General features: G+C 37.9%; 1 protein-coding gene across 2 annotated transcripts in view; it reads left to right on the top strand.

The window, feature by feature from the left end:
• The window catches only part of LOC124622081 (phosphatidylinositol 4-phosphate 3-kinase C2 domain-containing subunit alpha), a 242,435-nt gene that overhangs the window by 91,131 nt on the left and 124,428 nt on the right, over positions 1–26,876 (top strand). For both annotated transcript variants that reach the window (XM_047147657.1, XM_047147656.1), the window contains 4 exons: positions 3,479–3,658; positions 10,022–10,137; positions 15,755–15,902; positions 25,147–25,335. In XM_047147657.1, coding sequence (XP_047003613.1) covers positions 3,479–3,658; positions 10,022–10,137; positions 15,755–15,902; positions 25,147–25,335 — 633 coding nt within the window. The remainder of the gene's footprint in view (positions 1–3,478; positions 3,659–10,021; positions 10,138–15,754; positions 15,903–25,146; positions 25,336–26,876) is intronic.

The following is a 26,876-nucleotide window of genomic DNA, read 5'->3' as shown; positions in this document are numbered from 1 at the left end:
CCACCTCGCCCCTACACCCTCCCAGCAAGGGAGTATGGTTCATGCTGCCAGAGACTGATTTTGTGTGTGTGTGTGTGTGTGTGTGTGTGTGTGTGTGTGTGTGTGTGTGTGTGTGTGTCAAATGCCATGTTGGCTGAATGCTCACTTTCCAACAGTCCTTTTGCTGTGCCTATCTGTGACTCAGCATCTCTGCAATATGGTGAGTAGCAACTATCCTTTTCAGAATAAAAAGTAATATTTCTCACAGAAATCTCAGCACAACAAACAGTTGTCAACATCTGTTGTTATACTGTATTTTGGCTGCTGAGAACAACTTAAGATTATTAGAATCCAGCTCTTAAAGGCTGTCAGAAAATTCATGGGGTGGCATTCAGTAGCTCAACCCTCACTCTTCTCATACGCAGACAACCATAAGAGACAAAGTACAAATACTGAATAGATGAATGTAGATAAACAAAAAACAAAGCTTATTGATGGAAAAAAGATATGAAAAACAGAGACATGAGATGACAGCTATCACTTTGTACCAAGTTTGGTGCCCATCATGCAGAAATTATCACCTGAAGCTCAATTGAAAGCTAGAATTAAAATGCAACAGATTCTATTGGGTGAGTAGCAATAATCTTCAGTCTCATTCAGCGCACATTCCTTCTTGTATTCTCACAGACCTAAAAATCCTCGGGCTGAAAATGTCACTTCAAACCCACAAGCATATGATAAATATGTCACAAGTTGCAAAATGCTGATGAATGATAGGAAAAATTATTTTGTAAACTTAATGAAGTGTTCATACCTGATGGTGACTATACGTTTCTCTGCAGTGGTAATAGCCTTTCAGAATTATTTCTGCTTCTGTAATCTGCTTGAAAGAGTCAATGCTTTATAATCAAATGTCTCTGCTCATTCTGAACTAATTCCAAAATTTATCTTCATCTTCTCAAATCACTGTACAAATGATGAAATTCTCCTTGTCATCCTCTACTTGTTATTGTTATGCACACAATCATGATGGCCTTCATTACTGATAGCACTATTTTCTACTAAAAACTAATTTATTGGGTCAAGACAAGACATCATTTCAAAGCTACTCAACAACTACTTACTCCATGTTGGCAAGATTATTTTACAGCATTTGCAGTGTGAACTCTCCATTACGTAGCCTTGAGGAATCTGCTTCATATCACTTCATGGGCAGTGTAAATTTTGGCCTAGTCAAAGGTAGATTCAAGAATGTGCCATCGGTAATACGTCACTTGAGTAGTCTCATCTGTAGAAGTGTAAAGGAAAGTTTGCATGAGAAAACTATGAAAACTGAGATGGAATTGTTTTCTACCACTTACCTTTAGAAGGAAAAATATAAGGAGCAATCAAATGAAAATGAGATAGATGGAAAAAGTAAGTAAAATGTTCATTATTTCAAAATTAATCACCTTAATTGTTAACAATGTATCACACTAAGAGACAGGATGGCCAATGCTTTTTGGAAAAATGTTTGCTGTTGCCTACAGAACTGATTGTACCCAGGCATGCATCTCTTCGTTTGAAGCAAACTGATGGCCACAAATGTCTTTCTTCAAGGCTCCAAAAATACAGAAATCGCACAGGGAAACATAGGGACTGTACGGAGGATGTATAAGGGCTTCTCAGTGAAACTTCAGTTGCATGGTCGAAACAACCTTGGCAGGCCCACTCACTTTTCTACATGTGCACTTGCTTCTCTCCACGTGCGCACTCATGCCTGACCCCGCCCCCCCCCCCCTCCCCCTCACCCATGACACATGCAGTCACTTCTCTCCCTCCAGAGTCTTCTTCCACACCAGTCCTTCAGTCTACTTCCACCTCTCCCCCTCCCCCCTCACAGGCTTTTCATCCTTCCTTCCTCCGGAGCTGTTCTCCTTGCTCCCAGTGTTTGCTCTTGCCATCCCCTCCCCACCTCCCCCCTATGTGCTCTTTTCCCCTCCTGACAATTTTTCTCCCTTGTCTTCCATTATCTATGCCAACATGCACAGCGCCACCTTAAAAACTCTTATGCCCTACTAACCTCAACATTCCGTTCCTGGAACATCACAACAGGCTCCATAAATTCTCATCTGCTCCTTGCTTCAAATGCTGACCTCTGTTACACATACTCACTCTCCCATGCAATGAAGTCCAAGGAGATCTATTATACAATCATCCGTGTGACATCAAATGAATCTCTATAGATACTATACCAGAAATCCAGCTTGACCTCAAATCCCTAGGCTCTTACAGGAATGGACTGTGAGATAACTGGAAAAGAGGGTCAAGGCGTTCAAGGGACAAGGATACTGAAAGTGGACTGAAAAAGTAAGTTGTTATGAGGGTCTGCGCAGTCTCGCCAGAGAAGGAATATGTGAAGACTAGAAGAATGACAGGGAAGACATGGAATGTAGTAAGACATGAGGGAGTAACTTTCATGGTACTGAATGAGTCTGTAGAGAATAAAACTTGCAGGGGAAGACAGAGATTGGAATATATTAATCAAATCGTGGAGGTAATTGGGTGGAAGTGCTGCTTCAAAATGAAGTGGTGGCTCAGGAAATGAAATTATGGCACGCCACATCATATATTCCAAAAGACACATGATTATGAAACAATACATTTTAATGTATCACCTACAGAAAAATCTGCAATTCTCTCATGGACATTTTGTATACCACCTTGCAATGGTAATGTCTTTGTGGACCTTCTAGAGGAATCATTTCTAGCCATTTAGAATCATCTACCACTTACTTGAATATATTCATTTTGATATATTCATGATATGGACCAAAGGCATGGTGATTTATTCATGTATTTATAATTATACTCCATCAATGTTACAAACAAGTAGCCAAACAGGTTTTAATTCAACACTCTAAATAATTGAAATCAGATGTTTAAGAGGTGGAAAACAAAAAAGTTAATATATTAGTTACAAGTAAAATATGTAGTAGATAAGCAGGTTCTGAAGAAAACTGTGAATAACACACCTTAAAAAAAAGTGCTACCAAGATTGCTTGTTTTATATTTGAATTTATTCATAAATGCAGCATGTGTTTGTATCCTACAGGTGGGACTATTAATTTATTTTTGCCAGTTGATAATTAAGAATGTGTTAAAAGATTGTAGAAATTGAAAGGTCTACAGAAGAATGTGCTACTCCACAATAGTGCTGTGAGGTATTGCATGTAATATGTTCATCAAAATTCAGGAAAAGAACATAAATACGATACGACAGTAATATTATGCAACAGACACAGCTTTCTAGCATTACATACGGAACTAAATGTTACCAGCCTCTGGTGCATTTGAAAACACAGCAGATAAAGGATCAGTCTAATCCTTATTAAATTGATGGTTAACACTTTCTTCTATCAACCTGTCAGTTATCCTTGTCTTCCATTTCTGTTTGGTTAAGTTGTGTATTTGCCAATGTAACACGTGATTGTATTCAGATACCATAATGTTTGAACAGGCTAAATTTCGAAGGAATAAGTATTTGCATGCTGCCTCTTGAATCTCGTATAGTCTTGGTTGTGTATGGCCAGACTGTTTTGCCCCCTGAAAACCCAGATGCAAAGGATGCATCACAAGAACCAAGACTGCAAAAAATTGAACTCGGTTGGGCAGCTTTGCAGTTCTTCGACTGTGACAGGTAAGGGAAGTGTGCAAATTTGTGCAACCTGGATTCTTGCAGAAACGAGGTGTTGATCATAGTGCGATAATATTTCCTGTTCCTCAGCTTATTCATTCTATTTCCCATATTTCTTATATTTGTATTTTAACATATTCTGTTATTAATTTTTTGTGATTTCTCTCAAAAACCGAAAATTTTTTCCACAAACTGGTTTAATTCCCACTGTTCTAATACTGCATTGAGGTAACCACTGTATATTACACTTGCGTAACACAGTGGTATTGTCACAGCAGAACTAGTATAAAGATACTGAAAAAAGGATGGTGTACTTTGAGAAAAACTTTAAGTGAAAATTGTACACTTTTTGAAAGTCTTGGGTCACTAAAATTATTACTGATTTCAAGTTACCAAGTCATGGAGGTGGGGCCTGTATAAATTGAGAGAACCAGAGGTTGTTCAGGCCAACGGTCTTAGTGCAGTAGTAAGACTGGTTCCCATCAGATCATCAAAGTTTAGTGCTGTCGGACTTGCCTAGCACATGGATGGGTGACTGTCTGGTCTGCTGAGCGCTGTTGGCAAGAGCACGCACTCCACTCTTGTGAGGCCAATTGAGGAGTTACTTAATGGGGAAGCCACTCCAGTCACAAAACTGGCAACAGCTGGGAGAGCAGTGTGCTGATCACATGACCCTCCATATCCGCGTCCATTGACACTTGTTGGCTGAGGATGACATGGTGGCGCTTAAAAAAAAATTAAGTTGATTTTGTATTGGAAAAGGTGTTTTGCAACACTGCTTCTTTAGTGACTGGTCAAGCAATTTGAAAAAGCTATTTAATTGTTATGGGAGAGTTTTTAGGGGAAATAAATTGGGCCATAAACATAACTTTCTGCGTCTTTAATGAGGTCATTTCTTGGGGTAGCACATAAAAAAAAAAGACACTCTCGTTTAACAGCAATTTTTGAAATAAAGTGTAGTTTATATTAGGTAGCTAGCTTGTAGGTAGTGTTTTCATTTATACTACACTACAGCAAAAAGAAAAAAGAGGAAAAAAAGGAAAAATTTGTTCCCAATCACCATACATAACTCAAGCACTTTTTACAAATTCTGAGGGCATTTGCAAGCCTTTTTGATATGCTTTTTCATTTTGTTGGAAGGTGACTGTTTGCATTCTTTAAAACAATATTTACAAGGTACTCCTTTCCATTTTAAATTGAAAAGTTCCATTTTAAATTGAAAAGGTCCTTTTTTTAACCATCTTGCAACTGTTCAATAGTCTATTGTCTATAACACTGTAAATAACACAGAGACAAGGTTATGTTGCTGTTCACTCACCCACCTAGACTTGAATGACTGCCAGTCAGTCAGACCAGTGTTGCCAATTCCAATTAATAATAAGGGGCATTCAAAAAGAAACAAGCCGGAGTCTGGAATGTGCAAACCAGTGACAGGAGGGTAATATCGTGGTGTGTGTAACAAGGTGTGGTTTCGACCAGTGTGTGAGAGTTCACAGCCCGTTGCACCAGGCAATCTCACCCATGTGGTCATTTTGCTCCACGACAATCCAAAGCCTCACAGAGTCGTGACACTCCTGCAGAAATTCAAATGGGAGGTTCGTGGCCACCCTCCTTACAGTCTGGACCTCTCTCCCTGTGACTACACCATTTTTGGTCCACTTAAGAAGGCTGTGAGGGGCAAACGATTCACCTTGGACGACGACATACAGCTGTACATGTGGAACTGGTTAACATCACAGCCCCGGGAATTTTATGAGATAGCCATTCACCACCTTCTGTCACAGTGGGGCAAGTGTCTCAACAGCCAGAGTCAGTACTTCTAACATACAGGTAATTATGCCTCCGGCTCATTTCTTTTTGAACGCTCCTTATAAATAACTTACAGAATTGCATGAATTGCTAGAAATTATCAGCCATTTACTCAAAATTTCATCTACTACCTGTTTGCAATAGTAGCAATAGCACTAATGTGTATATAGAATAACTGGAGTTAAAGTAAAAAAATAGTTTATCCATAATAATTTTTTTTTTTTTTTTGGGATGTGTTGTGTACCGATTCCAATTTCACAATTCCAAGAATTGCAGATTCCATAGGAATCAACTAGTATTGGAATTGAATGATTCCAATGGCTTGTGCATTGATTCTTTGTTGTTAAATCTTTTTTTTATGTTAGTGTTCTCATTTTATCTTCACAGCAGTGCAGTCATACGAAAGTAAATAAAGAAAGGAGCAGAATAGAAAACTGTCTTAAACACTGCTACATCTGACAATAAACCATTTTTTTCACACAGAAAACAGTTTAACAATCAAGAATATGCATTATTCAGTAATAATTTTTTTTATCAGTAATTATTCTTCAATAATATTCAGACATTTGACACGGGTCATAGTGTGTTACCTTACAAAGTGATGACCTAAGGACAATGTTACAATGTTTTTTATACCGGCTTATCATTACACAGCTGTTCAAAGAACGTGTGTGTGTGTGTGTGTGTATGGGGGTGGGTGGGTGGGTGGGGGGGGGGGGGGGGGAGAGAGAGGGGGGGGGGGGAGAGAGAGAGAGAGAGAGAGAGAGAGAGAGAGAGAGAGAGAGAGAGAGAGAGAGAGAGTGAAGAGTAGAACCGGCAAAAATAAAAAGGACAGTATAAATGATAAGCAGCATCAGCAATATGTGCTCTTCCTTGATACAGCAAGTTGGAATGCTAGTAAAATAAAAAAATAATAATAAAAAAAAAGAAAATAAAAAAATTACTAACTTTTAGTATCAAGATTATCTTCCCATTCCCCTATTTTAATTGGTAAATTATACATTCTAGCAGTAAAAACTTTAAAAAGTACTTTCGTTCTAAATGCCTATTTGTAAATGTCCTACCCAAGGGGCATTTATATGGTCCACATTATTAATTCAACAATAGCATTAGGCAACACATGTCCGAAACATGGGAAAGGAATGCAGTAGAAGTTAAAGGGGTTGCTTGGAGATAATGAAATGGGGAAGACAGTAGAAGATCAAATAGGTAAAAAGAAAAGAACTAGTAGAAATACTTGGATAACTCAGGAGCTATTGAATGCTGCAGTGCTGCTTCACATCCAGTAATATTGGTGGCCAGAGAGCAGCGCGGCTGCTGGCAGCTTGCTTGTAAGCAAACATGCAAGCTGGCCATTCTGCAATTATCCTCAAACAATTTTAAAGAAACTACTGCTTAAATAATTTGATTCTTGTGAATCATCATCTTCATGATAAACTGCTTATCATTTTGTTAATCTTAGAGTTATTGTGATACTCTGAGTCTGCTGCCTGCAGCAACAGCCAGTAACTCTCTGTCTATTGCCGACAAAAGGGTTTGAGCCTGTGTAAGTTTATGAGAAAAGTGCAAATGACCACAAAATTACCAATACCCATTGTTGTTGTGCTGCGCCAGTTGCTGCCTGGCTACTGTCTACTGCTTAAGCTAACTGTACATAGTGATGTGGATGAAAGAGCAAGATAACCATTGCTGATGTGTCCTTAAGTCTGTTGAAGGCTTCTGTTATTGTTTGTGTCCATGGCACCAAGTGTTTGCCGGTGGTGTATTTTCCTTTAAGAACAGCAATGAAAGAGGCTTTGATTTCTGCAGCATTTTGCAAATATCTTTGGCAAAAATTTATCATGCCTACAAAATGTCTTAAGTCTTTAATAGTTTTTGGCTGGGGCATATTCAAGATCGGTTGACCAACCACTTTCTGAGAGTGGATTGGTACCCTGTGCACCACTTCATTTCCTAAAAATTTAAGACAGCTTCCTTAGTCGGCACTTATTTTGCATTTACGATGAAGCCATACTGCTGGAGACATTGAAATAGCAACTGTAAATGCTCTTCATGCTCTCGCTCATCACATGAAAAAATCATGAAGTCATCGCCGGCCGGTGTGGCCGTGCGGTTCTAGGCACGTCAGTCTGGAACCGCGTGACCGCTACAGTCACAGGTTCGAATCCTGCCTCGGGCATGGATGTGTGTGATGTCCTTAGGTTAGTTAGGTTTAATTAGTTCTAAGTTCTAGGCAACTGATGACCTCAGAAGTTAAGTCACATAGTGCTCAGAGCCATGAAGTCATCTGTATATGTAAAACAAAAATTCAGACCTTTGAGCAGCATTGCGCAATCTGAAAGCACAAATAGGAATTCAAATAAACTGAAGGGGGTAATAACAGCTATCTTAGGAATGTCAAATGGGCCATTAAAGTTTCTGTATAAGCCTTGTCACAATCAGTTGCACTGAAAATTGGAGCATTGTATAAAGCACTTGTAAAGTTCTGAACATTGCGGATGGTTAATTATTTGGCACAGTCCTACCATTTAGAGCCCTAAAATTACTGCAAGCTCGATAGGTACCATCTTTATTATGCACCAGATGAAGTGGAGATGCCCAGGGACTATTAAATTTGTGTTTAATACCTGCATCCAACCACTTGTCGAAATGCTGCTCGTCTGCAGCATAATGTTCCAGTGCTAAGCAGAGAGTGCAGGTGGAGACAGGCTGTCCAGATACTGCCTGCATGTAGGGCTTTGTTCAGTACCATGCATCCATTGGGCTTAGTTGGCTTTTTAAGTATGGAAAGCTCTGCAGAACTTGTTGATATGGATCATTGTCCTTGCCAGCAGTGGTGGTTATATTTGGACTCGTCATTGTTGCAGAGATCATAATTAGCTGATTATTGCACACTTCACCACACCCTCAAATGATTAAAAAAAAAAAATAAAAAAAACCAAGATGAGTTGAGAGATTATGGCATTTGTAATAATTCATTCGCCGTCTATTTGCGTGTCGAGGTTTAATAGCCAACAAGCTACACCAAAGTTAGGAATGATTGTATCGTTTGCAGCTTTTACTGTGCACACCTGCTGACAATGTGTAGGACAAGTGCACTGAGGGGGCACAATGCCAATGTGTGACCCACTGTCAATTAAATATTCAATGCTGTCCATTATGTATTTAGCAGACATATGCTTTACTGGAGCACTTTACACTTGCGAATGTGCATGTTGTTGTTGTGCATTGAACACCATTTTTACAGTGGTTGACAGAGATATCCTCTTCTAAAATATTGAAACGGCACTGTGGAATCTTAAATCACCCAAAGTTTATTCTATTCCTGATCTGATCTGATCTGTTCTGGTATGAATGGCATCAATATGAGCTTCTGGGATATTCCTTCCTATAACATCACCAGAAAACAGAGCATCCAGATCTAAACTTTTTGTAATGCTTTTACTCTGAATGAATGCCGTAGGGAAAAAATGGAAAATTGTATTGGCTTTCTCCACTAAATGCAATAATGGTACAACTGTCATATGGTGCAAAACGATGTTCATCGTAGATGGAAGGTGGTTGAACCATATCGTACATAATGCTTCTTCTGAAGAAAGGTTCTGACTTGCCAGATTATGCACTGGTCATAATAGTTCTGATGGGCTTCAACTTCCGATGCGCCCCCCCCCCCCCCCCCAACATAGGATGCATTGCTTACAGTGTTCACTCAGTACCAACTTTATTACTAAGTCTTTAAAGCTTTGATATGGTTGCCTGGCAATTGGCTGCAATACCAAATCTTGCGCCTCTCTAACCAGCTCCTGAGCCATATTGGTGAAGATAAGGTTCAATTTGTCTTTATCATTGTACACACGGTATTGCTGAAAAATGTATACCATGTAAATGAACCATTCTGTAGGAAGAGTTGTCCAGAAAGTCAGCATTCATACTGATTTTGTTGTAACTGAAATGTTTATTTATCAAAAAAATGACAAAACTGGGGAATTGCAGTCATATTGCTGCTGATCTTCCTGCATGAAGAGAGGAATCTATTGGCCTATCATTCATGGTGGCATAATACGCTATGTAACATGGATGACTTAATCTCTCAAATGCGGGGTCACCACTGTAGTTACATACTTCACTGTAAAGTAAGGAGTGCTGATAAATGATAATGATGTAAGACACTTTATTTCTAACCTTCATAAAAGAAATCAGTATCGAATCCATTACTAGAAAAATAAGAATAATCCAAAATCCCAGAGTCTTGCAGATTCTCTCTCAACTCCACACACTCATGTTGATTCCTTGAACTGTCAGTCTTTCTCGCTGATATTCTCGTAAAAGTTCAAATAGAAAAAAGAGCGAAAGTAAATGTCATGTTTTTCAAATGTTTTAATAATTTTTAGTAACCCCCAAATAACGTTAGATGCAATTTTTTTTATTTTGTTTCTTTTGTTTTAGGCAGACATTTCCTGCTAAAATGTTTAAATAGTGGCTTAGTAGTGATTAGAGCACTTTTTTCCATTGCATGTGTATACTGTGACTCTGTTGTGAAATAAACTGTGTTATTAGGGTAATGGTTCAGGGAAGCTTCCTTCTTTCATTGTGGCCTGCAGTAGCAGACAAGAGACTGGGACCAGCACCTGCTGCAGGAACACGGCCACATGCTGACACTGAACCTGTGTTGTGTAAGTTTCTCTAATCTGAAAGCATGCTGAGCTGACATTGCAACAGATTTCACTTTCTTATACATAAGAATGTCTTTGATGTTTTGAAATAATTTTTTTTTTTTCAGTATGCCCGTAGCTTAAGTCAGTTTTAGATAACTGCTGAATCCAGAGCTATAAACATTAAAATGCAGCAGCAATAGCTGTTATAGAAATATAGGTAAAAAGAATGTTACTAGCCGACCAAAGTTTGTTGAAAAATTAGTGGCACTGAATATAAACGTAATCTAATTTACATTAAAACTAGTCTTCCCCGCTTACATCCTCGTCTTCTGTCACAGAAGTAGAGAGCAGTAAGTAAAAACAAGAATAGAAACAAAATGTTGGGCCACAAGTCATCAGATATGTTTGGCTTGGAGAATTAGTCACAGTGTGTGTAAGTGAACAGTCCTCATATCCATCTCTCACTACAGTTGGTGATAGTGCTAATGGCCTTTGGCTATGCAGCTCACATAGAATGCTGCATTGTCAACTTGGCAGAAATTGCGCAGACAGCAACTACATTACAGTCCAGCACGTTGGCAATGTCACCAACAGGCTCACCTGAATCTGCGTCACATTTGAAGAATGAGTACACTTTGAAAATAGGATCCCTTGCTTGTCTGTGAAATGCTTGGCGCCTTTTGGATGTTTCGCCAATTATGGAAAAACTCACACTGAAATTGGTCACTTGCAGCTTCATGCACTTAAAACATGATACTGCACTCGCATATGATGGAAGTTTACATGGTATGGGATGCTAAAACAGACTGAGCACTGAATGGATAACTGCACAGCTGTCTACTGCCCATCCCCAACTGAGAAACCATAAACACGTTTGCACACACCGGTAACATCATCTTTGGGAGAGATGGTGCATGTGTGGAGGGTGATGGGAACACACACCATTGATTCTCATTTTGCAGTTGAAAGCAAATGGTTTTGTATTGTGTATTGAACAGTTAACAGTACCAGCACAGAGGAGATTACAAGTACAGAATTCCCATTTGATAGCCAAAGACCATCTCATGACAAGGAACATGCTATCCATAAAAATATGGCATTTGTGAGTAAAACTGAAGTCTTTGACAGTGTAACTTCATGTGATACTGTGAAAACAATTCCGCTGGCAGTTGCAAAGTTTGCACACTATAGATATCAACAAAACGGAAGCACACAAATAAACGTGGTTGGTGCTATGTCTTTAAATCCAAAGGAAATCTGCTTAGAATCTCTGCTCTAAAACTGAGCTTAGTTCTTGATAAACTTACCCAAGCAGTGGTATAGATTAAGAAAATAGTGCTCTCGTTAGAAGAAAAGAAAAAAAAAAAGAAAAATCTGTTCCATAGGATGTAAACTGTCACCTGAAATACCAGCACGTTCCTTGATCTTTATTGGTTCTTGAAGTTTGCTTTCAATATCAACACTAAAGAAAGAAGCTGTGATACAACACACAAACATTATTAATATTTTTACTCTTTATTCTTCATGTTTAAATTGTAACAGTCCTCTGCCACTAGAGGGATCCGAATTGTAGCATGGCAGTGTGTAACACAACTATGTCAGTGCATGGAGGGACAGCATGCTGTAATTGAGTTTTGGATTCGAAGAGTTTCTCCACACATGGAGCACCCTCTCATTCCGCATGACAATGCTGCGACATTTGCAAAAATCTGACGCCTTGGGTTAACTTTTGTTGATCATCCTCCATACAGTCCTGACTTGGCCCAATCACATTTTCATGTGTTTCAGAAACTTAAAGAACTTGTTCGAGAACATCACTTTGAAATGATGAAGTAGTGCAAGCAGAGGTGAGGGTATGGCTCCATCAACAAAGTCAAATATTTTTAAATGACAGTATCGACAAACTTGTCTCTTATTGGCAGAAATGTGTTCAGCACCAGAATGACCGTGGTGAGAAATAAATGTGTAGACATGAAGAATAAAGATGTAGGACATTAATAACTTCTGTTTTATTTTAAAAACTTTAGGTGTCTTCACACAAAAAATTTGGAGGCATTACTTTTCAGTGCAATGTATGTCCCTATTTAACAATAAAAGGTTAATTGGCTGATGTGTGAATTTCTTTGTGCATTTTTCATACTTACATCTGTGTATCTATCACACTTAAATTTGACCTTTAGGAGATAATTCGGCATTGTTGCATGGCTTTGGAACCATTCATTGTGTGTGAACAGTGTTTTGATGATGGCCTGAAGTTTCAAGGTTGCTATCTGCATGTAGACAATGAAGTAAGACTGAATAAAAAGCTTATTTGAGATGATAACTTTCAACTATAAAGTATCATATTAACTTGGTTTCTGTCCCCACCCACCCACTCTCTCTCTCTCTCTCTCAAAAAAAAAAAAAAAAAAAAAAAACACACACACACACACACACACACACACACACACACGAGTACAAAGACGTTAGTGGACTTGTGGTACCAGCAGAGATACATTTGTAGAAGTATCTGCCTCCAGTGTGCAATTAGCCAAGTGATTGCTTGATAGTGACTATTGACATTACAGCCAAAATGTGTGGCTTTATTATTTTGTTGTATATGATGACATGACAGTACACTCAAAAAAATTCTAATGCAAAAGAATACTAGAGCATCAAGTAAGAAAATAAATAAATTAAAAAGTCTGTTTCCTGTGGCAGTGTCAATACATGGTGGGTCATCGCCTCGCATTATTGCAGGCTTGAATTTGACATGGCATACTGTTGATGAGATCATCAATCCAGCCCTGCCCAAAAATGTGTCATCCTTCAATGGAGATTCTGCATAAGTGGAGCAGAGTATGTGGTCATTGAAAATGCCCAAATGCAGTTCTTCAATCAATCCCACACCTGTTTGATTGGGTTCATGTCCGGAGAATAGCCAGGCCACTCCCTTCTGGTGATCCTAGGACACTGGAGGAACTTGTTCACGATAACAGAATGGTGAGCACATGAGTTGTCATCATCTGGATGAAATTGTCACTGAAATGTAACTGATATAGTTGCACTGTCGGTTGCAGAATCTTGTTTCTGTAAGGTAGAGCACTGGGATTGCTCTCAGCAACCACAAGAATTGTATGTGGTCCGATGTAATATCAACCCAGAACATCACTCCACCACCGTCACCTTGCTGCACATGTGGGACAGTGTCTCCAAACAAGTTGTTTGCTATTATCAGGGTACTAAAAGATCAGAGTTTTTTTTCCATAAACAACAACCAGCTTCAATTCTGGGGCACCCATTCTGCATGATTTCTTCCCCATCTGTAACAGAGTGCATGGTGTTGTGTACAATGTGGTGTTCACCATGTTTGGTTTGATGCAATACACGATGTCCTGTGGCATCTTCAAATGCAAAATGCAGTTCTAGGGTGATGAATCCATAAATCCTTTGACCCAAAAGTCATAGATATTGATCACCTTAGGCAACTGTCGAATGTGGATGGCCTGTGTGGTGCAAGTCCTCAATACTATCCGCCAGTTCGAACTGATCCCATGTGTGCACAACATGACTAACTTTGGTGCACACATCAAGCAACTTCTGTGTCCCTACTGGTTTGTACTTTCAGCTGAAATGTTGCAATACATTCTATTGTGGTGTTTTACATGTGGGTAGTGCTCATGGTAACTTGTGTGTGTTTACAAACATCATCATGGGCTACCTTCCAATCAATGCAGCAACTGTCACAATAGCAACACACCTGCATGACATATCAAGGTAACACAAGACTATTGTTGTCGTGTGTGCATCAGTTTGTGCTTATGTATCACTCTACTGTCTATGTATCACTGTGTTGTGTTCATTGTATTTGCATGGGCAGTTCATCTTCTACAATTCTGAGAAGTGAAGACTATTCCATAGCATATACTTAGCTCTCACAACATAATTACATTTATTTGTGAAAGGTCACCGATATTTTACACACAAGCATGTGTGCGGTAAAACACAAAGATAAACAAATATACCCAATACCAGTTTGACTGGAACAGTGATACCAATAAAACATTTGACATTTTTTAAATACATTGCCACGTCAATTCTACGCATGTGAATGAGTGCACCTGTGTGTGGGATTGGGGGGAGGGTGGAAATTGGCTCTAAGGACATTAACCAAAAGCTCAGCAGTCTTTTGAGTCTTGTTTTCTTTTTTCTTGTTGACTATTATAAAATCCACAAATGTATTAATCCCAGTGAGGTTTCTGTAATGGCACATCATGTGTGCAACAGTTTTTGAATGTGGTGAAGTCTCCTTGGGAAATCAGCCAAAAAATGTGTTTGTAACAGAGAATTTTCACCATTTTTGTATTTTTCAAATTGTAGCTCTAAGATAAGTAAGGAAATTTTCAAAACATTGCTCTGAAAGGATCATGTTACTTGATTGATTTCCTGGGAATAATTCAGCAGTGAAATTTGCCAAGAAAATCTGTAGTTACAGATCTTATATCAGAATCTCATAATTGCATATAAAAAACAGAGTATAAAGTATTTCATGCTCAAATGCCTGGACTTCAAGAAAGCCTATGATTCAGAAGACAGACAAAAAAATTTTAAGGGATGGGATTAGACAGAATATCTAGTGAAGTGATAAAGTTAACTTCAAACTGAAATGGCTTTCAAGGTAAATGTCAAAGGAAAACAGAGTTGTTCAAAATCAAAACTAGAGTCAGACAGTGATACAGGCACTTTTACCTATTCTTCAACAGTTTCTTTGATAAAATGACCAGAGAGTGGTGATAAGAGGCAATTAATCAAACCACACAGCTTCTGAGACAGGCAACTACAACAGTATTAAAAACTTTCATTGAGGAGACATGCTGTATGATGAACTCAAGGCAGCTTCTAGGTGGATGACACCAGAAGGAAAAAATCAAAATGTACACAGATTTGAATATGTTGGAGAATAGAGAAAATTTGTTGTGAAAGAAATTGAAGTTATAGGAGGGAACAGGAATATTTTAGCATACAAACAGTGAGTATTTACAATAAGAACCTTTCAGTCAGTAAAACATTAAGACTTTACAATATATAGTTGCATACAAGGCTTCACTCGGGCCAAAGTTTGCATCTTAAACAAATTGGTTACTTAGGAGATACAACTTGTGCAATGAAAGAGTGTCAGGAAGATATTGGGATCTTGAACAGAAATATATTATATATAGCAGACAAGTGAACCAAGAACTGTATTTCCAGAAAGAAAAAATGTAGAGCACCATCAGGAAAATGACTATGTTATTCTGACAGATCTGTAGATCGTATTAGGTGAAATTACCACATCAGATGCTGCAGTTGCTTGTGAGCAAGATAACGAAGATCCCTAGCACCAAGGGGTATACGGTATGAGTTGTAAGAAAAGGAATTATAATATTAAAGCTGCACAAGTTTCCAGGATAGTAAGTAAAACTTTTTCTCTTCTCTGGATTAGAAATTGGTGTTGGTTTTTCCCCTTAATTTTTTTATTTTGTATGATGCAAATTTGTGGAAATTTATTCACAATTTGAAAATAATCATCAGTTCTGTAACTTTTTATGCTGGTATTATCTAGAAATTATTTTGTTCTCTGATAGCTTTTCTTAAGACTGTGCTCGACATTTTGTAGGGATCGATGTACCAGAGTTTGGTGCCCGAATATTGTTTCCACGACTGGAGCCTCACAAAATGTCTGTACCCAAAGGTGATTTTGGTAGTTTGGATCCAAATACCCAAGAGCTATTGAACATGATTGCTGAGCAAGACACATTTACAAGGTATTTGCATATTTGTAACATTTAGAAATTCTTCATTTGTGTGTTGAACATTTTTTCCCCCTTCTCCTCTCCCCAAATGTCTGCTTAAGGTATCAGTTAAGACCAATAAACAGAGTTGACAAAGTATACTGTAATAGTTCCATTTCCTGCAAATACCCACCTCTCCTCTCCCAGGCCCATTAACCATTGAGTACTGTTTTTTATAACACGAGCAGACACGTGCCACACTTTGTACTCGTGTAAGGAATAACTGATTTTGTGTTACCAAGGTAAACATGTATGAGCAGAATCACAGTTTACACTTAGTTTAACTAAACAACAATAAAATAAATTTACATTATATGAGTTAATTCACTGTTCACTTGAACAATAAGAAAAGAAAATGTTTCATTATATCACTCTGTTGCCACACATAAGTGTTACCCCACAGGAGTGACCCACTCGAAACATTAAACAGTGCAGTTGCATCTGATCTCATTTACAACTGCCTCATTGTGGGATAGTGCCGCTAGCTCAGAATCTGGATCATTTTCTTGCACGGATTGTAAATTTTTTCTTACCTAGCTCACTGTTTATTTTATATTACTGCTGCTCTGTAATACAACATATGACTGTGTTAGCTGAAGCAAAGGCGAATGGATAGATATGGGCTCACAATTGTAAAACATCAATGAAACAGCACAAAACAATGTTATTTGTGGTTGGCACACTTTATATACAGGCAGGCCTGATGAATCAAGACTTACTGTAAATTTTGGTTACTGTGCTACGGTCTTGCAAAAGAACTACTGCTCTCTTTACTAAGGAACACTTTTGTTGTAGCATATAGTGTGTAAACTTGGACTTTGCCCTCATGCTGCTTGAAGTTTCTTAGAAATGATCAACTCAGTGGCAGTGAGTAAACAATATACTGTAAACGTTATTTGTGCGTGACGAAAGTGGCAAAGCTCCAATGCAACCTCTGCAATATGAGACCATGGCCAAAGAGGGGGGAGGGGCGGCGTGCAGGGAATGCGGCCCCTCCCCATCACCAAATGAAATTACACACTAAGTTGTTGTGTAGTGAAATTGAAAGATATTTTCATTTCCAGTCATACAACAAAAAAGGGATATGCCCTGTCAGTAGTCAGCAAGGCCAGCAAAATATTTAAACTATCTATACATCCATGCTACAATCGGCTATTGCCCATCCCTATTTTAGTCAAAACCAATTGTTGGCCTTGCTTGACCTCGGCTGTTGTTTTGTTAATAAATTTAATTTTTAGTTGCATCTGAGTTTAATGTAAATGCTACCATTTATTGTTTTGTGCTGTGTGCTGTTGTGACAGTTTCTAATTATGGATAGGTATGTAACAAGAAAGAAGAGGAACATCAGTTTTGATTGATCTGCTAGTATTATGGGAAGTTAAAAATATGTACATACTACCATAATTGCCTAATCACCTATCTATAGCAGTTTAATGTTAGCAGTGGATTCGTTGTTTGGACGCTGATAAAACTTTGTGGTTGCAATACATCAGTATTTCACATGGCTGTGGAGTGGTAAATATCATTAAAAATGACATTAAATTAAAATCAGTGCTTAAAAATGCACTTCAATTTGTTTGTGTCACCGAGAAATCATGTTGATTAACAAAAATATTGCTCGAAATATTTTATCATCAGTAGCCCAAATGGCAAAATATTGCCAAGACTGGTCACTCGGGCAATACTCAATTTAAACTAATACATTTGTCTCCCAGGACATTCTTTAATGCAGAAAATGATCTTTCTTTCACAGAACGAGGGGAGGGGGTTGTGGAGAATGGAATCATTACAGGATGACAGCACATTCTATACTGAGTTCATTTCTAAAACAATTTTTCCAGTGGGTTGATCTGAGCTGATTGCACTCTGCCTCCCCCTTTCATCCAGAATCTACTTACACTTTTTTAATATTCTAATAAGTGAAGCCAACAAATCCATGCACAATTAAATCTTGAAATATGCATGCATTTGTGCATTATCAAATGGTCAAACATGTGTAATTAAAGAAAAAACATGCAATGTCAGAATTTAATCTTTTGTTGTCATGCATTTTATATTAAAACAATGTACAATAACCAGGTTTTTAAAATTCTCAACTGACTTGGAGTAGATTTGTTTGTTGGGCTGCTGAGCTAGCAATCCCTGGATTCTGGAGGTGAGATGGTTTGAATCCACCCACCAGCAACCTAGAAAATGGTTTTCAGTTGTTTGCCATTCTCAATTTAGGCAAAAGCCAGAGTTGGTCCCTTGCTATAGCTCACAGTCAATTCCTTCTGGATACCTTCCTTTCCTGAAAGATTGCAATTCCCTTAAAGATGCAGCCCCTCTCCTTGAAAGAAAAGAGCTGCATTGTAGGCGAGCCACACATCTCTCTGAACACACTCAGCTCTAAAAGCTGTATGATAAATAATAATCCAAATTCTCCTCATATAGGCTCATGGATTCATCTGCTGGGACATTCTTTAACGCTGAAAGTTATCGTCCTTGTATTGAAAATAGTAAGAGGTTCATACTTAAATGAGGAAATCTGCGAAAGACTAAGGTTGAATAATTCCGGATCCTTTGCCTTTTCACCACCAAAAATTATTCTAGCTTCTCTGTTGAGCGGAGTTCTGTTTATTCCTAAAGCACTGTCGGTAATAAGCATGGTGCCCCAAAAAATTGGCAGTCCATTCCTCAGCTCAAATCTGGACTGAAACAAGAATAATTTAAATTTGCCAAAATACAGCACTCCTAAGTAACAAGATTATATCTCTGCTTGGTGAAATCTCTGAGATCATTTTAGGATAACATTTTTTATCATTCTTTATCTAAATTTTAAGAATAAATGAAGAATGTGAGTCTTTCAAAGGTGTTAACCCCTTTGATCAGATCGTGGCTACATACTTGAACAAAATGTAGAAATGTTCTGAGCTACAGCAGGGATGAAGACAGTTATGTGTAAACTCATATTGCTCCTATTTTGACAGCAATCACCACTGTTACATACAATCTTTTAACTTCACAAATTTCCATCATCATTAGTATTTCTTTTTTGACAGATCCTGCACATTACTTTTTGAGTACAGTGTAGCAAACTCACCATTTTCTGTGGATTTTAATGGAAATTGTCACACGATAAGGTCAGCTCTCTCTCTCTCTCTCTCTCTCTCTCATGCTGAAATAGTAAACACCATTGTACACACACAATATAAGGCTGTGCGGCCAGCTGCCCATGTGATTATTTGCACTCATAAGGCAAACAGATGAGTGAATGGTTGATTAGACTGCAGTTCATTGCAGTTCATTCTAGCCAATAGACATGTATTCTGAGAATGGGTCCGTGTTGCTGTTTGAGAATGAGTTATTTCCACATTGTGTAACTCAGGCTAAGGTTTTGGGATAAAGTTTCATTGTGGAAACTATTATAAGCATCTTACGTTGATGTCGGCACTACATTTCAAGCTTTTGTGAAAGATTGCCAATCTTGGAGGTTTTTTATTCATTTAAATTTGGCATGCTTTTTTTCATTGTTTCTGCAACAGTGTTCTGACCCATTTTGTTACCAAGGGGGATCAGCTCTGTTGTTTGTTAATTTATTTGGTATAAATCTCTCACGTGCTGTAGATACTATTTCTCTGAATTCAAGCCACATCTGGTCTACACTTTCCTTGTTCATTTGGAAGGAGTGGAGATTGTCTCTCAGAAAGGTGACAAGTGAATTTGTATGGGGGTTACAGTATTCAGTCTTGCTAAAGCAACCCTGTGTTCACTAATCCTGTACCTGTTTTGATGCCCGTTATTAGCTCAGGAGTATTTGTTGCTAAGAGGTCAAGTGTATTTTCACAACTGTTTACTATTTTTGTGGGCTCGTGAACTAACTGCTCAAAATAATTTTCAGAGAATGCGTTTAGCACAATTTCAGATGATGTTTCATACATACCCTTAGGTTTAAACATGTATTTTTGCCAACATATCAAGGGTAAATTAAAGCCACCATGAACTATAAGTGTTTGATTTGGATATGTGTTTGCAATGAAGCTCAAGCTTTCTTTGAAACTTTCATCAATTGTGTCATCAGAGTTGGGAAGTCAGTAAAAGGATCCAAATATTATTTTATTCCAGTTGCCAGGAATGAACTCTGCCTGTACTAACAGGAACTATGTGATTCAATTTTGCTACAAGATAAACTACTTCTAACAGCAACAAATGCGCCACTGCCAACTATGGTCAGCCTATCCTAGCGTTCTTTGCAAAAACTTCATCTGAGATTATCGCCGGCTTTAACCTGCTTTCATTACCTGTAACTATTTGAGCATCAGTGCTTTCTATTAGCACTTGGAGTTCTGGTACTTTCCCAACAAACCTACAACAATTTAAAACTATTATACCAAAGGTTTCCTTCTTGTAGAAGGGCATGACCTGTACTTCCTTTCAACTATTAGGCACCTTTTTTGTTGCAGGAATCTATGCTATATTATGGTTAAAAGTGGGGAGAACTCGGACACAAATTTAGTATATGATCTGATAGGAATTCTGTTGCACCCTGAAGATTCATTAAATTTTAGTGATTTCAACTGTATCTCAACATCACTAACACTAATGCACACATCACTCACCTTTGGTGTGGTGTGGGACAATAGTCCTGAATTTTCCTTTTTAAAGGAACATTTGAAAATGGAGTTAAGCATTTCTGCTTTTTCTTTGCTACCCTAAATTCCAGTTCCCGTCTTGTCCACGAGTGTCTGGATGATAACTTATTTACCACCAACAGCTTTTACATTTGACCAGAATTTCTTTTGGTTTTGTGAGAGATCTTTTGATAACATTCTGTTACAATAGTCATTGGAGTCTTCATGCATTGTACTCTTGACAGTCAAGTGATTTTCATTCAGCATCTCTCTATTATCACCCTGTCTTTTGTTTTACACATATTATGCAGCAGTCTATTACTCTAGAAGTCTCTTTACATTGACGTTATACTGTGGAATGTCTCTCCCAGTATGAACTTTTGCACTGGATACAGCTATATCAAGTGCATAGCCAACTATTGTTTTAAACTTCAGCCACAGTTCTACAGGATCCTCTCCAGAGCTAAATGTATTGTGTTCCTCATTTAGCCATGACAATACCACCTCTTTATCTAATTTGCTGAATGTATATAAATCCTTACACTTCGTTTAGTTGCCTTCTGCACTTTGGTAATCATTGTTACTAAAACTGCTTAGTGGTCACTGATACTGGTTTCAAAGTGGACATCCTCAAAGTGATCAGGTCTATTTGTTTCCATTAGGTCTAATATACTTACATCATGAGTGGGCATTTGAACTATTTGTTCTAGGTAGTGTTCAAGGAATGTATTAGTTATGTTTTGCAGGATGTGTTGTCACACCCACCACTTATGAAATTGTAATATTATCATTTTATTGTGGGGTGGTTAAAAATCTCCTCCTCCAGTAATAATATGATTAGTGAAACATTCATATTAGTGGACTGCTGTTTTCACTAATGTTTTTGGTTACATCTGTAGGTGAATCTGGTAGTCGATAGAAGGGTTCAAATATAAGTTTGTGTCTGTCATTGATACTGAATCTTAACCATCTATCATTCATGCGGCTTCAGTTTCTGTTTCAGTGGATACATCACATGAATTTCCCAGAAGCCTGTCCTGTCGATATACACTTCAATTTTCCCCAGATATCTCACTGCTATCAATCTCTGGCTTTAACCACCCTTCCTGTGTTGTCTAGTGTAAGGCGAACAGCACAGCTTTTTAGGAGTACTTCAAACTGTAGCACTTTGTTGTCAGTTAATCACTAGGATTTTAATACTCTTACCTGTAAGGGACACTCAGTCAGCTACCCAAGGAGGAGCCTCGGATGGGTAGTGCACAAATGACCTTAAAGCGTTCTTGACCCTATGACACAAGTCTAGGAAGTAGAGGCCTAGCTTGTCACAGAACCTTCAAAGTCTCTGGGTCAAGCCTTCCAGTACACTCGAGCCAAGGGGCCACAATTAATTCAGGGCACAATGCTACAGATTGTAAGCTTCATGAAACACTGTGAGTAAAGCAAATCTTCTCAAACTTCTCTGTGAGGCACTGGAATGATCAAACATGACTTTGAACCCTGATTACAGGCATTGTTTTCTTCAGTGTGTGCTACAACCAGCAGTTATTTGCACCCTCTTCCCTCAGTGACTGCTGGAACAGCCCCTTCAACATATTGAATGAGCCCCCCGTCACACATACACACTGAGTGTACCTTGTGTTCCTTCCAATCCCTTGCTGCCATCGCCTTAAGGTGCTTTGTTATTCATCATACACCTGAACTGTGAGCAATAACAGACCACAAGCTATAAGTGTTTTCCACCTTTTGACATGACACACAGCATGTTTCCCAACAAATAAAATGAACCTCACTCGCTCAGTTTGTTTCAGTGGAAGACAGTGCTTGGGACTTGTTGGTTATGTGGACGGATGTAGCACCATGAATTCTCCCTGGTTTCCCCCTCCCCCCACCCCTCCCCGTTGTACAGCATACCCAGCCTTACCACTGAAACATCATCACAGTCAAGTAATAAGCAGTGAAAGATCATGTGTTTCCTGTACATATGATAGGATCAACAAGAGATGCTAGTTCTTTAGGTACCTTTGGTATATCTGGTATATGACTCTTGGTAGCCCTCAAAAAGTACCACTTTGCAGCAGCTTCCAATCACATAACAGACATCAAGGCAATTTCTAGCTGCTTATGAACAACATATAGCACGATAACAGCATGCACAGCAAGGGTGCATTGGTTATGTTCAAAATTTTTGAGAGAACAGTAAACAAAAAACTTTAAAGAAAGCCTGCTAATTCTCTTTTATTAAAAATGAAATTCCTCCAACTGTACTTAAGATTTTATATTTACTTCGCTACTAGTTTCGATGTTGCCTCAATGCCATCTTCAGGCCCGTACACTTACGTACAGCTAGAGGAATTTCATTTTTAATAAAAATTATACCAGCTGTGTCCCACCTCCATCCAGTGTAAATATGGATGTATGAAGAATTCTCTTTTAATTTCTGAAGTCCAGCTAAAACTATTACTAATTCCCTATAGAAACTGGAGCAGTTAATTTACAAAACAAGGTTTCTATTAAGGCTACAGAGAAACTGGGGTAGGAGTTAGTTTCTGTAGTTTTATTGAGGATATAGGTGGTGACAAACTCAAAAATAGTGTCAATTTACTTTAAATGCAGACAATATACTCTTCTGTTGAAAGCAAAAACAAAACATGAAATGATATATTAGTTACAACATACTCTACAATAACTGAGAATCACAGTCACCAATTTACTATGAAATATGTTATGCACTATATTCACAACTTTTGCATTTATGTAGTTTCATGACACCTTCTACACTAGCATGCCAAATATGAACAAAGTGGTGTCAGTATATCTCACAAAAATGACGTATATTGTGGAGCACATGTCTCTAAGAGAGGTGGCTAACGATGAAGTCAGCACACTGAGATGACAATTATCATGTTTGTGTGAATTATGTTTGTATGAATTTTTGTGTTTGTTTCTACAGCTAAGAATTCATCCAACAGTTTACATTTAATTGTGCCTATCTGTTGCTCAGTGTCTCCCCTACATAGTGTGTCGTAATCATTCCTAATTCACATTATTATTCCATCCTGGATTTTTGATTGTATGAGTGAGACTTCAAAAATAACTTTCCTTAACGTGTTTACTTTTTGCTGATGAGTCCCTGAGAGGAAAGAGTGAAGGTGAGCTGTCAACTATGCCATTGAAAAGTATGTCTTCAATAGTTGACTGACAATATTTGATGTAAGAGTACTCCACTTGTAGAAGTGCGCCTGTGTGGTAAAAAGTGTCTTAATGTGGTGTTTTAGAAATGTCCAAAAATAGGCAAACTGTAGGCAGAACTATTTAGCCACAGTGAACAGCAGGTGCCTCTATAATGTCCAAATTTAAATAAGTAAGGAAACAAAATATTTTAATTTGTAAATTTTGGTGTAATTAGTTTCATGCTTCTTTATCTTTTGCCCATAACTCTTGTGAATCTCATGTGTGCCTTCTGACAGCTGTTAACTATTTTCTTCAAATATAACTGTTACTCAGGTGTTAGAGTAGAGATATTAAGTGCAGGAGTTGGCAGACAAAGCAATAAAAGCAAGGGAATCAAACACAAAAACTTTGTTCCCCCCCCCCCTCTCAAAATGATAGATTTTAATAGTTATCCTTGAGGGTAGAGTTTGAGATGGATCACACGTTCCATTCTGACCACTGAGTGCCATGCATTTGCATATTTGTGGTTATAATGCAACTGAGTACCCAGAAATGCCCAGGTATATAGGTATATATTTATTCCAGTTCTATATTAGTCCATCTCCTCCTTCCACCTCTCTCTGTCCACCTCCAGCTCCCTCCTCCCCCTTGTGTCCTTCCCCTCCTGTCTCTAATCTCTCTCCAAGTTATTGCCTCTGCCCCAATAGGAGGTTGCTGTTTCTTACAGCCATAGTATTTCTTTCCAGATAGTAAGTAGTATATACATATTTTACATATATTTAACATATTTCACACACACATTTATACATGCAGTTCACCTGTAATGGCAGCAGATTTTGCCATGCAGTTTTGTTTTCACACAGCTCAATGTTTATGTCGTCATATCTCCTGAACTATGTATTTTACAATGATTTCGTAGTTACATTCAGCAGCATATGTGGATATTGTCTGCGAAATGTGTTGTGAATAGAGTTAGTAGCAAAGAAGTAATGTATGAACAGTGCAAATGTATTAAGTGATAATTGTTGTTTACTTTCATCATTTTCTGGGACATGTCAGCAAGAAAACATTTTGTAAACGTACGGAATTGTGTGTAAAGTCTGTTACAAGTCCCTCCGTATGTGTTCTCATTCTCAAATACTAGATGAATAAAGCCTTGGGTATTTGCACATCATGGGCTACTCTTCTTTTTCACTCCTGCCCTACCCCTTTAATAGGGAGGTGGTTCTTACTCCCATAGCGATTTTTTTCAGACAGTAAGTGACACATGTACAAAGTTTGTTTGAAATAGGTCCAGTGGGTTAGGAGCAGATGTGGAACATACATACATTTTCATAACATGTATGTGTTTATACAAAGAAAAATTTAATTATTCTATTGTAGAAGTTATTTCATGCAACCAGTTAATCATGTACTTGGTTGTTGATGATATACAGAACACCTGTCGAGGAACGTGAAGTGCTGTGGGAGAAGCGTCACTACCTGTACTCAAAACCAAAAGCATTGCCCAAGGTGCTTCTGGCTGCACACAGCTGGGATTGGGCATGTCTGGCAGATTTGCATGCCATGATACATAATTGGGCCAAAATGGACCCCCTGAGTGCTCTGCAGCTACTTTTGCCTTGGTAAGTATAGATACACACACAAAACTTCTTTCCTTATTCTGTTGTTTCCATTCTATTTCCTACCTATTCCTCCTGTTTTCTCACTTAATCGTGTTTAGTAAAGTAAGTTTCTCAAAGAAATATGAACAGCTTTTGAAGTGTATTTCACTAATACAGAGTGATAAAGATGTAGATTGCAATGACAGTGTGTATGATCAGGATTTCTCACTGAAGTGCAGTAAACAATTGTTACTAGCTTAAAATGTGTGGTAAATTATTGCTTGATTTACAATAATCAGTCAGGTATTTCCAAGAAGTATTGCTGTTCTGATTTCCATAGTATTTTTCCCAAAATATGTTAGAAGTAATATTTTCTTCTGCACCATTGTATAAGACTGACTGACCTAGTTCTCTGGATTCTGTTGCGCAGTTTGCAAGGTTTGCAAACACTGTTGGAAATTGTTATTAGCCATTTCCTCTTTTTTTCAGTATCCCACTGCACTAAAAATGTCATTCAGTGTTTTGCAAAAGAACCTGCATATTAGAACACGCATTTTCAGAGAGGACTGATGCAACTTTGTTTTATTTACAGTACTGTTTTGCAGTATTTAATTTTGTTGGTGTGATGTCACCAATGTTAATGTGGTGAATAGTATAAATATCAATTATACTGATGCCATCATTTAGTTACATCAGTAGAAGATGTTGATCTTTGGAAAAATAGTTGTGAATAAATGGAGCAGATGATCATTTCTTTATTTTTTGTGATGTTCATGGATAGAGTGTATTGTTGTAGATTGTATTCATGATTCCTGCATAATTGGCAACAAATTTAACACTTTGAGAGAATAAAAAGAAAACAGTAGAATCATTTTTTTAAATCACATTTTTAGACCAAATGTAAATGGAGACTTAAACAGGTATGGAGAATTTTAATTGCAAACAACTTTCTCTGATGTAAATAATAATTAAAAGTATCTTTAAGATTTTCTTACTGGTTATTTTAATTACATTAATATTTTGAGTTGAGATAGGATCAAATAGCATTCAGTTTAGGTTTCACGGAGTTGGCTAGATCACCCTGTTCAGAACATTAGCCCTTTGTAGAACTACTGTAATCACAAAAAGTTTTATTTCTAATGTACGGCTTACTTCTTGTTTACCCACAGACAGCATAGATTTGTAACTTGGCAGCACAATCCTGAAACACAATGAACCTGATTTGTAAGAAAGACAAAATATTGGGCATTATATGCAAGAAAATATTCCATTAGGACAGAGCTTGTAACATACAAGGAATTAATTTTTAAAAGTGCAGTCTATTTCATAAAATATGGAGGACTGTAGATAAACCTCAAAAGTCTGTTGGCCTTCCTTGCAATGAATTACTTTTGATGGTAGTAAATAAGAACTTAAGTTTTTTGTAAGTGCACAAAATTGATAAAATTCCAAAATAAGGAAAATGAAAAGTGCGTTCAGTTGTGAATCTGTGAAGAACAGAAAAAGTTAATTTCACTTCTCAAATTCAGAGCCTCTGTTGGTTTTTTTAATACTCTGTTAAC

The sequence above is a fragment of the Schistocerca americana genome, chromosome 7 (genome assembly GCF_021461395.2).
Source record: "Schistocerca americana isolate TAMUIC-IGC-003095 chromosome 7, iqSchAmer2.1, whole genome shotgun sequence".
Lineage (NCBI taxonomy): Eukaryota > Metazoa > Arthropoda > Insecta > Orthoptera > Acrididae > Schistocerca > Schistocerca americana.
This window is presented reverse-complemented; position numbering and strand designations above follow the sequence as displayed.